Raw genomic sequence first — 14,021 nt, forward strand, 5'->3', positions numbered from 1 at the left:
AAGGGGTTAGCGGGAGCTATTTGTTCAGCGATTGTGATTATGCGAGTCTCCATGAATCCTTTGAGTCCCTACAGAGTTCCCCTCTTCTATCAATAAGGGAATACGTTCAATATGTTATCCAATTGTATGAGCGTGAGCATCACCCACACCAGTAACAGGGATCAGCAGCTTCAGAGAGAGAAGGAGGAGAGATCAGAACCTGGGAACAGTACACTGGAGTGTTCCAACAATGGATCAGGATCTGAGAACATTTTAATGAAATTTTCCAGCAATGGACAGGACTTTATCCTGGGGTCTTTTTTGGCTTTCCCAGCCTTGGATATCATTAGCACCGCGGATTGAAGATGTACTGATGGTTATTCAAGCTGGCAACTATGCTATCCTTGCTATAGTTGGTGTTCCTGGTAAGTCACTCAATCTGTCTAGTGAAACGGTCTGAACTGAATTGGTGGTCATAATATGTAAACTTTGGAATGGTGCTAGTCAATGTTTTCATTTCCAATCAAAGATTCCATTCCTTACAAATTATAACTAGCAACTGATTATTTACAAATTACACACCAATATGAGAGGATGAAAAAGACTGTTCTCCTTGATTCATTTTCTCCTGCATAAGTTTACATTTCCATACCCTTCCCACTCACCAATCCTGTCCAGTACCACCATTGTGACATCCCAGTCTCATCCTCAACCTCAGTACAACTCCTGAATAAACCATCGTTTGTGCCTTTGTTCATTTCCGCATACAGCTATTTCAAATCCCTTTTTACCACGTGTCCATTGCAAAATAATTGCACTTGATGTTTACATTGTTCTCTGCACAGAAGTAGAAAGATGGGAAGACACTGTAATCATAATCAAGGGGCACAGAATAATAATCTGTTGATATCGGCTTGCCTCATGCCCATTAGAGAAGGCAATGTGTCATTCTTCCCTGGGCAGGTCTTTGTGTGAATGTAAACCCACAGCACTGTGTTTTACTCTTTACTATCGTGTGGATCAGCTGAACCAGCCACTCAGTTCAAGGTCGGCATAACATGCTAGCCTGATCAGGGCTGCACACATCCCGCGAGGGCAGATGAAAAGAAAAGATGACTCCCTTCCTCTGCCTGCATCCCATATTCCTGCAGCTGATTTCTATTCAGGTATGTGACCATTCACTGCTTCAGATGGATTCTTTGTGATTGAGTCTCTCCCCTAGGGTGACGTCCATCTGAATAAGCACCTCTGCTGCTGGCTTTATCGATGCTAACCTATAGATGTAAGAGTGTTTTAAATTCCACATCAGTGGCAGTGCATTTTAAATGAATGATTTACTATTTCGCACAAATGAAACGGAGCCAGCTAAGTGAGGGAAATGAATTATTGCGATCAAACCAGACAGTGTTGCTGAGGCAGTATTTGGGGCATTGTGGACAGATTTTCTCTCCTTTATAAGGTATGAGCTCCTTACAACAAAGAGAGTGAACATTGGTTCCACCAGATTAATCCCTGCGATGATGGCACCACGAGGAGTGAATGAAGTTTGATCGGGAGCACTGTGAGAGAATACGAGGTGATTGCATTGAGCACTGAGTGGGATGGACAATCACTCCTTATATTCTAAACAGACAATGAGATGGTGATAAACTCCATGTCTGCTGTTTCACTCAGGATGCATGATTCTGGAAAGTTTAAGTGCCTCCGAGGACGTTACATCCTCCCACCCCAACCCCCACTCCTCACGGCGATTGACAAAGTAGGAGAGGTCCAGGTTTTGAATTAAACTCTCCCCAAATTAATACAGTGCAGTTGGTGTGTGATCCTGCACTGAATGTCATATTATCTAAAACCCTGACAGCAGCAACAATACCTTCATTCTAAAATAGTTAACTATTCCCATTAGCTTCTGACCTTCATGAAGAACATGAGTCCATCTTCTCGGAGATGCAAGATGCCTGCTTGAGGTTTAAACCATGAGACGATAAGACATAGGAGCAGAAATTAGGCCATTTAGCCCATCGAGTCTGCACCACCATTCAATCATCGCTGATAGGTTTCTCAATCCCATTCTCTGACCTTCTCCTTGTAACCCTACATTCCCTGGATAATCAAAGTCTTATCTATCTCTGTCTCAAATATACTTAATGACCTGGCCCCCACAGCCTTCTGTGGCAATAAATTTCAAAGATTCGCCATTCTCTGGTTAAAGACATTTCTCCTTATCACTGTTCTAAAAGGTGTTCCCTTTCATCTAAGGCTGTGCCCTCGGCTTCTAGTCCAATAGAAACATCTTACCAACATCCACTCTGTCCAGGTCATTCAGTATTCTTCATGCTTCCATTACAATCCCTCTCATCCTTCTAAACTTTATCGAGTATAGACCCAGAGTCCTCAAATATACCTCATACGATAAGCTTTTCATTTCTACGAACATTCTCATGAAGATCTTGTCAACACACTCCAGGGCCAGTATATCCTTCCTGAGATATAGAACATAGAACATAGAACATAGAACAATACAGCACAGAACAGGCCCTTCGGCCCACGATGTTGTGCCGAACTTCTAACCTAGATTAAGTACCCATCCATGTACCTATCCAAATGCCGCTTAAAGGTCGCCAATGATTCCGACTCTACCACTCCCACGGGCAGCGCATTCCATGCCCCCACCACTCTCTGGGTAAAGAACCCACCCCTGACATCTCCCCTATACCTTCCACCCTTCACCTTAAATTTATGTCCCCTTGTAACACTCTGTTGTACCCGGGGAAAAAGTTTCTGACTGTCTACTCTATCTATTCCTCTGATCATCTTATAAAACTCTATCAAGTCACCCCTCATCCTTCGCCGTTCCAACGAGAAAAGGCCGAGAACTCTCAACCTATCCTCGTACGACTTCCTCTCCATTCCAGGCAACATCCTGGTAAATCTTCTCTGCACCGTCTCCAAAGCTTCCACATCTTTCCTAAAGTGAGGCGACCAGAACTGCACACAGTACTCCAACTGTGGCCTAACCAAAGTCCTGTACAGCTGCAACATCACTTCACGACTCTTGAATTCAATCCCTCTGCTAATGAACGATAATACTCCATAGGCCTTCTTACAAACTCTATCCACCTGAGTGGCAACCTTCAAAGATCTTTGTACATAGACCCCAAGATACCTCTGTTCCTCCACCTGACTAAGAACCCTACCATTAACCCTGTATTCTGCATTCTTATTTGTTCTTCCAAAATGGACAACCTCACACTTGGCAGGGTTGAACTCCATCTGCCACTCCTCAGCCCAGCTCTGCATCATATCTAAGTCCCTCTGCAGCCGACAACAGCCCTCCTCACTGTCCACAACTCCACCTATCTTCGTATCATCTGCAAATTTACTGACCCACCCTTCGACTCCCTCATCTAAGTCATTAATAAAAATTACAAAGAGCAGAGGACCCAGAACTGATCCCTGCGGAACTCCACTTGTAACTGGGCTCCAGGCTGAATATTTACCATCTACCACCACTCTCTGCCTTCGACCGGTTAGCCAAAACTAACCGGCCTCAAAACTACGCACACTATTCCAAATGTGGTCTGATCAGAGCCGTATACAACCTATTTTACATTCAATTCCTTTCATAATAAATGCCATCAATAATAAATGCAATTGCACTCCAAAGTACTGCCTCAACCTGCAAGCTTATCTTGAGAGAATACTACACTAGAACTCCCAAGTCCCTTTGCACTTCAGATTTCTGAATTTCCTCCACATTTAAAAAAATCGAGAGCATGCCTCTATTCTTCGTGCCAAAGTGCATGATCTCACACTTTGCGACGTTGGAATACATCTACCAATCTCCTTACCTTCCAAATCCTTCTTCAGCCTCTCCGTCTCCACAATACGACCCGTCTATTCGCCTATCTTTGCATCGTAGGAAAACTTAGACAGAGTGCCCTCATTTCCCTTATCTAGATTGTTAACATGACGATTGAAAAGTTACGATTCCAACACTGAGCCTTGTGGAACGCCACTTGTCACTGGCTGCCAACCTGATAAGGACTATTTTATCCCCATTCTGCTTTCTGCCATACAGCCAAGCTTCTATCAAAGCCACTACGTTGCCTCTAGCACCACGGACCCTTATCGAACTCAGTCATCTCTTGTGTGACACCTTGTCCAAGGCCTTCTTGAAGACCAGGTGGATAACATCCATTTGCTGTGCTTGATCGAGCCTGCTCATTTCGTCTTCAAAGAATTCCAACCGATTTGTCAAGCCTTACCTTCCCTTGATGAAACCATAGCGACTTTGCACTATTTTAGCAAACACTTCCAAGTATTTAGAAATCTAATCCTTCACAATGGATTTCAGGGTCTTACCCACAACCGAGGTTAAGAGATTCATTGTGGATTTTTGTCTCTTTCCTTACTTTCTTGTTAAAAATGGGTTTCATGTTAGTGGATTTCCAGTTTTCTGACATTATTCTTTAGTCTAGTGATTCCTGAAAGATCACCACGATCGCCTCCATTCCCTCTTCAACTATCTCCCTTATAACACTGGGATGCCGTCCATCTGGTCAAGGTTATGTCACCACCTTCGGGCCATTAATTTTTTTCTAGCTTGTTCTCCATGTTGGTTGCCATCACACTCAGCTCTGGTCCCTCAATCTCTTGAATGTTTAATGTATTACTCGTGTCTTCCACCGTCAAGGCTGATGCAAAGTAATTATTCAGTTCCTTGGCCATTTTCTCATTCCCCACTACTATCTCTCCAGTGTCATCTTCCAGCAGTCCAATGTTCACTTTTGCCGCTCTTTTGTACTTTATATATCGAAAGAAACTGTTACAGTCGTCTTTCATATTACCCTCATACTAAATAATCTCCCTCCTTATTTTATTTTGTTTGTCCTCTGTTTTATCTTTGTAAGCTTCCCAATCCTCAGGCTTCCACTGCACTTTGCCACATTATATCATTTCTCTTTTGTTTTTATGCTATACCTGGCTTTCCTAGTCAACTATGGCTGCCTCATCCTCCCTGTACTATGCCTCTTTTCCCTCTTGATAAATCTCTGCAGTACTCTGAATTGCTCCAAACATCTCCTGCCATTGCTGTTGCACTGTCTTTCCTGCTGGGCCCGCCTCCCAGTCAATTCTACCCAGCTCCTCCCTCATGTCCCTGTAATTGCCTTTATTCAGCGGTAATACCATAACTGCTGATTCTAACTTCTCCATCTGAATCGCAGAATAAGTGCAATCATATTATGATCACTGCCTCCTACGATTTCTTTCACGTTAAGCTCCCTCCTCTAATTCGCCTGTGCAAACTGCTCCAAAAAGCCATCTCATAGACATTCCACAAACTTATTTTCTTGCGAACCACTACCATCTGAATTCCCAGTCCACTTGCATAATGAAATCCCACATGATCACTGTAATTTTGTCTCTCCTACAGATATTTCTTGCTCCTGGTGTATCTTGCACCCCACTCCCTGTATATGACTCCAATTGCATTTTTTCTCCTTTTTGATTCTTCAATTCTACCCGACAGATTCTACACCATCTGATATTACTTCATTTCTTATAATTGATTATTGATTCAATTCCATTCTTATTAATGATACAACTCTATCTCTCTGCCCACCCGCCTATCTTTTCGACAGGATGAATATCCTTGAATATTTAGCTCCTAATCATGATCCTCTTACAGCGATATCACTGTAATGCCCACCATGTCGGACCTGGCAATTTGTGAATGAGTCACAAGCGTATTTACCTTATTCTTATACTGCATGCATTCCAATATAATAGTTCAGTCCTGTATTACCCGTCGCGCTTCTCATTGTCATTTGTTTGTCCAGCCGTTGATACCTACACAGACCCTGACTAGTGGATCAATCCCCGCCCACTCCAAGTTCTTGTGCAGCCCAGATGACATATCCCAAACCCAAGCACCAAGTAGGCAACACAACCTTCAGGGCTCTCAATTCCAGTCACAGAGAACAGTAACTATGTCTCTAACTATACTATCCCCAGTTTTATTGGGCGGCATGGTGACACAGCAATGCTTCTTCAAAGTGCTAGGAACTCGGGTTCAACTTCTGGACCCTGTCTATGAGGACTTTGTAAATTCTTCCCATGCCTGCATTTGGAAAATTAACTCTTTCATCTCTCCACATTCTGTCTCTGTGTTTGTTTCGGATTTCGACCATCTGCCGTATTTTTTGCTTTTGTTCGACGGAGAAATTCAGTAAATGTGACAGGTATTTGTACAAGCAGCTGTGCTTCGCGGGTTCCCTGGGTGTTTAGGAATCGTGCCCAGCCACTTGCGTGTGTGCAGTGTCCCATTCCATCCCTTTTAGTCCCTCAGTCAATTGTCACTACACGCAACCTTTCCTTGTGCCACTCCTGGGACTCCCCAGACCCCATTGCCTGGCACTAGATACTCTGCAAATATATGGTCCATATGTATACCTTGTCCAACAGGTTTAGTGGCAGGGATAGATATCAGCTCCTCTGGTCATTGGACTGATTCAGTGGACTCCACTTTCCTGAGGTCACACTTAAGTTTTTAATATCACGTCTATCCACTTTAAAGAAAAGGCCTTGCTGGAGTTCTGCTGAAAGGATATTTGAATTTTGGAGACACTAGAATATGTCACGTGCGAATGAGATTAGAAATAGGAAGGTAGCACAGTGAAATACATGGCCAATCAGCTGGCGGGGGAAGGGGGCGCGGTGGGGGGCAGCCCTTCTGATATGTGGATCATTGGGATTCCCGGGTAAGTAGGATATGCACAAGTATGACGCGATGGACCTGAACTGGCCACAATCTCCTGGCAGGTAGGTTTGCTATTGTCTTTTAGGAGGGTTTAAACTAGTGTTTGGCGGCCGTGGGTGGGGTCGGCGGGAGGGGTGTGGGAAACCACAGCAGGAGGTCCACAAGTACAGTGATGAGGAGGAGTTGGAGATTAAAACCAGCACAGCTAAAACCAAAAGCAAGCAGGCAGAGGGTAATGAACACAATGGACCTGGCAGTCTGAAGTTTGCTGATTTTAATGTGTGGAGTCTGTTTGTTTGAACAAATATTTCGATGCTGCTGCATATCAGAAAAAAGGAAGAGAAAATGGTTAATTGTCCACTGTCCTTCACTGGACCAGCTTGTCTCTACAGGCACCTAAAGTGCTTATTGTGGGTCAGAGAAATTCAGAATTCCTACGGCACAGAAGGAGGCCATTCAGCCCACCATGCATCGACGAGATCTCCAACTTGACAACTTGAAAATAAAGAGAATTTTCGGAGATAGAATGAGAGGAAGAGAGAGAAAGAAACAGCGAGAAAGCAAGTGAAGTGATATAAACAGAGTGGAGAGAAAACGGAGCGACAGAATGAGTGAGAGCAAGGGGTGTCAGATAAGTGTGAAGTTAGATCAGGAGACAGCATGAGGAGAAATACACAGAAACTTTATTTAGAAGCTGCCAGATACTGTAAGCCCTTTGTCTGGTGCCATAACCTGTGAGCACCATGCTGATACTTGCTGTCATCCCAGATCATTTATTGCCAATGACATTACAGAGCCGGGATTGCTGACAGCTAAGCACAATCCAAAAGACCAATAGATTGGTTCCAGGGAGAAGGTGGATTAATTGAAATATTCTGGGCCATCATCAACTTGTATCCGTCTAGATACTGTGTGAGAAACAGGGCGAGAGAATCTCAGTGAGGGGAGTATTGACAGAGGAATCAGGGTCTCAGCTGTAGGTCAAATAATGATTGATAAAGTTTGCACATCACTTCCATGATTTTGTAATACACATTCAATTCACATAGGGCCACATAGTAAGTGTATTTTCACAATCTTGTCTCTTTTTCGTTTTCATAGATTTGTATGTACAGAAAAGATTATTGGCCCTGTATATTGTATTGAAAAAATACGTTTTATTACAGAGGAAGAAAGAACCTGTTCTGATGGGTCAGCCTTCATCTGAACCGTGCAGGGACCAGAGTCCGAGTGAATCCTAACCAGGGTTGTAGACAGAGTTCTAAACTGATTTGGAGTGTGTCTGCGTGTGCGGGGTGGGGGTTCAGTTACAGGGTTTAATTAGAATATCCGAATCAAAAGAGGAGGTAGGAGTACAGAACTCAGGAGATGTTATTAAAATCTCCAGCACAGACACAAACAGGATAAAGCATCTGGAAATGTTTAACCATCAAACTTCAAGCACACTGGACAAACAAATGACAATGAGAAGCCGGACCGTTAATACAGGACTGAAGGGGTTAACTGAATGCATGCAGCGTAAGGAATAGGGTAAGCGAGCTTGTGGCACAGATTGAAATTAGCAGGTATGAAGTGATGGGCATTACGGAGAAGTGGCTGCAAGGGGATCAGGATATTTAAGGACATATATCCTATCGAAAAGATAGGCAGATAGAGGGGGTGGATTTGCATTATTAATACGAAATTAAATTAAATCAATAGAAAGGAAGGACGTAAGGTCAGATGGTGCAGAATCCGCATGGGTAGAATTGAGGAACCACAAAGGTAAGACAGCCGCAGTTGGATTCTTTTACAGTGCTCCAAAGAGTCGTCAAGAGCTGGGGGACAAGACACAACAGGAGATAGAAAAGATGCATGGGAAAAGGAAAAGTACAATGACCATAGGGGGTTTCAATATGCAGGTGGAATGGGAAAATCAGATTGGCAGTGGTTCGCAAGAAAAGGAATTTGGGCAATGTCTATGAGATGGCTTGTTGGAACAGATTGTGGTGGAGCCCCCTCGGGAACAGATGATACTGGATTTAATGATGCAGGTTAGATAATGAAGGTTCAGCTGAAAGAAAACTTCGGAAGCAGTCATCAGAATATAATTGTAATTATTCTGCAATTTGAGAGAGAGAGAAGATAGAATTAGAGGAAAAAGTATTTCAGCTGAATAAAGGCAACTACAGAGGCATAAGTGAGAAGTTGGTTAGGATTGACCGAGAGACGGGTATAGCAGGAAAGACAGTGGAAGAGCAATGGCAGGTAATTCCAAGATTAATTCAGAAGACACTGCAGAGATTCATGCTGAGGGACAGATGCATGGTAGAGGGAGGATGATTCTGGATTAGTGCTGCTGGAAAAGCACAGCAGTTCAGGCAGCATCCGAGGAGCAGTAAAATCGACATTTCGGGCAAAAGCCCTTCATCAGGAATAAAGGATTGGATGAGGCAACCACGGTTGTCGAAGGAAGTCAGGGATTGCATATAAGCAAAAGACCATGCATATAATGTGGTGTAGGCCAGTGGGAAACTAGAGAATTGGAAAACCTATAAAGACAAAAGAGGGCAAAAAAAGGAGGGAGGAGATTAAATATAGGGGTAAGCGAACTCGCTATATAAAGGAGACTGTAAGAGGTTCTTTCGATATATAAAGTTCAAAAGAAAGGTAAAAGTAATAATGGATACTGGAAAATGATGCTGGAGAGAGTAGTGGGAAACAAATAAATGGATGAGGAACTTTGCATCAGTCTTCATGATGGAAGACATGAATAATTTCACAAAAGTTGAAGAGTGTGAGAGGGCAGAGCTGAGTATGGTGGCCATCATCAATAAAAAACATGTTAGAAAACTTAATGGCCTGAATGTGGATAAATCACCTGGACAAGTCGGACAACACCCCAGCCTTGTAAGGGAGATAGCTGAAGAGGTAGTGCAAGTGTTAGTGATAATCTTTCAGGAATGACTAAAATCATTGGACTAAAATTGCTAGCAAGACATCCCATTTAATAAGGGAGTTAAACAGAAAATGGAAAATTACAGACTGATTAGTTGTGGGTAACAACCTGGAATCCATCATGAAGGATGGGATTTCTGAATACTTGGAGGACTTTGGTAAAATAGGACAGAGTCAGCATGGTTCCATCAAGAGGAGGTCAGGCTTGACAAACCAGTTAAAATTCATTGAGGGAGTAACGAGCAGATTCGACCAAGAAGAACAATAGATGTTATCCCCTTGCTTCTCAAGAATCCTTTGACAAGGTGCCACACAGGAGGCTATTGAGAAAGATAAGGGCCCATGGTATTAGAGGCAAGGTGCGAACATGGATAGTAGCCTGGCTATCTGACAGAAAGCAGAGAGTTGGGATAAAAAAGTCCTTCTCAGGATGGCGGTCAGGGACAAGTGGTGTTCCACAAGACTCAATGTTGGGGCCACAACTATTCCCGTTATGCATTAAGGATTGACATGAAGGAGCTAAGGGGATTCTGGCTAAATTTTCCAACAGTGCAAAGATAGATAGAGGGGCAGGTAGCATTGAAGAGGTGGTTAGGCTGCAGGAGGGTGCTCTAGCACATCTCTGCAACTTCCCGCACCTCCGCCCTTGATCTACACCCTTCCAACTACAACATGGATGGAACCCCTCTGGTGCTCGCCTTCCTTCCCACCAACTACAGGATACAACGCATCAACCTCCGCCATTTCCGCCACCAACAGTCAGACCCCACCACGAGATGTATAATTCCCTCCCCATCCATATCAGCAGAGAGCATTCCCTTCACAACTCCCTCGTGAGGTTCACGCCCCCCCCCCCCCCCCACCCCCACCCAGCCACCTTCCACTCCTGGCACCTTCTTTGCTACGACAAGAGATATGAAACCTGTGTCATCACTCCCTCCTCACCTCCATTCAAGACCCCAAAGGATCCTTGCACCTAAGGTAAAGAACATCCTGTGCATCCAAACACCACATCTACTCTGTCCATTGCGCCTGGTCTCCTCTCCATTCGGGAGACAGGACATCAACTTGCAGAACGGTTCAGGTAACACTCTCGGACACACACACCCAACAACCCCACTTCCCTATCCTTGAATACTTCAACTCTCCCTCCCACTACAACAAGGACATGCACGTTTTTGGCTTCCTCCACTGCCAATTCCTAGCCAGCATTCGTCTGGAGGAAGAACGCATCATCTTCCACCGAGGAACCCTCCAAACACACGGTATCAAGGGAATTTCACCAATTTACTCATCTTCCCTCCCACCACCTTATCCCAGGTCTAACCCTCTAGTTCAGTACCGCCCTCTTGAAATGTCCTATCTGTCCATCTTCCTTCCCATTTATCCACTCCACCTTCCACTCTGAACTATCACGATCACCACCCACCTTCATCTAGCTATCGCTGTCCAAGCTACCTTCCTCCCAGCCCCAGCCCCAGCCCCAGCCCCTCCCATTTATCTCTCAGCCCACTTCCGCCCAACCACCTCATTCCTGATGAAGACTTTATGCCTGAAACTTCGAATCTCCTGCTCCTAGGATGCCATCTGGCTGGCTGTGCTTTTCTCGCACTACACTCTTTGACTGTGATCTCCAGCATCTGCGGTCCTCACTTTCTCCTACTGAAGGATGTGTGCAGGCTAGGGGCGTGAGCAAAGATGTGGCAGATGGAGGATAACGTGGGCAAGTATGACATTATGCACTTTGACAATAAGAATACAGGCATGGACTATTTTCTAAATAGCGAGCACGTTCAGAAGTCAGAAGTGCAAAAAGCCGAGTGAGTTTTAGTCCAGGAGTCTCGAATGGTAATCTTGCAGGTTGTCGATAGTTATGAAGGCAAATACAATGATGACATTTATTTCAAGAGGGCTTGAATATAAATGCAGGGATGTACTTCTGAGCCCCTATAAGGCTTTGATCAGGCCACATTTGGATTGTTATACACAGTTTTGGGCCCCATATCTCAGGAAGGATGTACTGGCTCTGGAGCATTTTCCAAGGAGATTCACGAGAATGGTCCCAGGAATGGAAAGCTTAACATATGAAGAATATATGAGGGCTCTATGATAGAGTTCAAAGGATGTTAGGAGGTCTACTTGAAACTTACAAGATACTGAATGGACTGGACAGAGTGGATTTTGATAAGATATTTCCAAGGGTAGGAGAGACTAGGTCCCGAGGAGATAGAGTAAAGAGAAAACCTTTAAGAACAGAGATACAGACGAACCTCTTCAGCCAGAGATTGGTGAATCCATGGAATTCACTGCCACAGAAGGCTGTCGAGGCCAGGTAATTGAGTATATTTAAGAGTGAGGCAAATCGGTTCTTGATTGTAAAGGGGATCAAGGGTCACAAGTATAAAGCGGGAGAATGGGGTTGAGAAGCTTACCAGCCATCATTGAATGGCAGTGAGGCACAATGGGCTGAATGGCCAAATATCTGCTCCAATGTCTTCTGGCCGTATGGTTAATATTGGCTCTCCACATTCCTCATTGGAGATGCATCCTGGAATTTGATCTTCACATGATTGATGAAGAATAAAATTCCAATACTGATGGATGGGAAATATCATGTCCCCTCCCTCCAGTCTCAGCAGCCATGACCCAAATATCATAATCACACTGCAATTGAAATCCTGTGAAGTTTACTCACTCACAGTTGATTGACATCCATAACATTAACAGCATGACCCTCACTTGCCCTCTCTGATCCTCGAATAGACATCTGAATTGTGTATCACGTCATATTCTCTGTGAACATATCCATGCCATTTGTCTGTTATAACTCATGTCGTCGTAGGCAGATTTTCCTGTCTGATTACGGACTAGAAAAGTTCTCTCCATATTTTACAGACATTAAAATCACTGATCAGTAGCAAGAGACTGTATGTTTCCATTTATAAACGGATAAACTTATTTATGTTCTGACAATCCTTTGACATTACTCCCATATCTAAGGAAGATTGAATGATTACATACAATAAATCTACCATCTCAAATATTTCGTCCGTCTATTCACCCCCCACACACATTTCCCATGCCAAATGTGTAAATTTTGAACGTTCATTTGAAATGTAATAAAATCAATATTGAATTCACAGGGGTCAACTGGAGCAATTTGTTCAGAGATTGTGATTAATGTCAATCTCCGTGGATCCTAATTATCCCAGTGGAGAGTTTCCATCGTTGAAAGATAAATGGACTCTGTTCAATGTCCCATAGCATGAGTAGGAGCGTCACTGAGAGCTCTAATAGGGATCAGCATCTCGAGAGAGAGAGGGGGACGAGAGATCAGAATCTGAGAACATTAGACAGGAGTGTTCCAGCAATGGATCTGAATCTGAGAACATTAGACTGGAATGTTCCAACAATGGACAGGAGTTTAGCCTCGGGTCCTTACTGGCTTTCTCTGCCTTGTATATCATTAGTATATCGGATCCAGGATTTCCTTTGGATTATTCAAGGTGGTTACAATGCCATCCTCACGATAGTTGGTGTTCCTGGTAAGTCATTATATTTGTCTAATATACCAGGTTGATCTGAATTTCTGCTCATGATGTATAAATTTTGGAAAGTGCAAGTCAATGTCTTCAGTTCCAAACAAAAATTCCTTTCCTTATAAATTATAACTATCAAATTTATACTATTTATAAATTACTCACTGATATGCGAGAAGGAACTAGACTGTTCTCAAACTCCATGATCCATTTTGTCCTTCACAGATTTACATCTCCATGTCCTCCACATTCACCAATCCTGTTCAATACCACCATCGTGATATACTAGTCTCTTCCGCAGTCTCAGTGCAACTCCTGAATGAACCATGATTTGTGCCTTTGTTTAATCCGCATGCAACAGTTTTAAGTTCCTCCTAACCACATGTCTGTCACTAAACAATTGCTCTTGAGAATGTTTAACTTGTTCTCTGCACATACAGGAAGACAGTTTATGATGGTCAAGCCATTGACACATAATCTAGAACCACATAATAATTGTCTGTTGCCATCTCATGAAGGAAATTGGGGGAACTTAAAAGCCACCATTATCATTTGTTATACTAAAACATCTGCTTGCCTCAAGTACGTTCGGGAAGTCAATGTGTCATGTTTCCCTGGTTGGGTTTCAGCGTGACTTCTGTGATGAACGTGTGGGTGTACTGTACCTTTAAGATAATTAAAAGCCAGCAATAACTACCTGACGGCACCAAATATTCTGAAAAATAGATATAATGTAACCTTTGGTTGAACAACTCAAGTAGCTCATTGTCTTGAGCCAAAAAAATATTCAGCAAAACAATTTA

At 43.4% G+C, this 14,021-nt stretch overlaps 1 protein-coding gene across 1 annotated transcript in view; it reads left to right on the top strand.

The window, feature by feature from the left end:
* The first annotated feature begins 271 nt into the window (after positions 1–271).
* Positions 272–14,021, top strand: part of LOC148139843 (putative G protein-coupled receptor 139) — a 49,326-nt gene continuing 35,576 nt past the window's right edge. The window contains exon 1 of the mRNA XM_087980182.1: positions 272–404. Within this exon, the coding sequence (XP_087836308.1) occupies positions 272–404 (133 nt within the window). The remainder of the gene's footprint in view (positions 405–14,021) is intronic.

This window comes from Chiloscyllium plagiosum, unplaced genomic scaffold (genome assembly GCF_037043375.1).
Source record: "Chiloscyllium plagiosum isolate Xiang-an unplaced genomic scaffold, Cpla_swu_hap1 HiC_scaffold_37, whole genome shotgun sequence".
Taxonomy (NCBI): Eukaryota; Metazoa; Chordata; class Chondrichthyes; order Orectolobiformes; family Hemiscylliidae; genus Chiloscyllium; species Chiloscyllium plagiosum.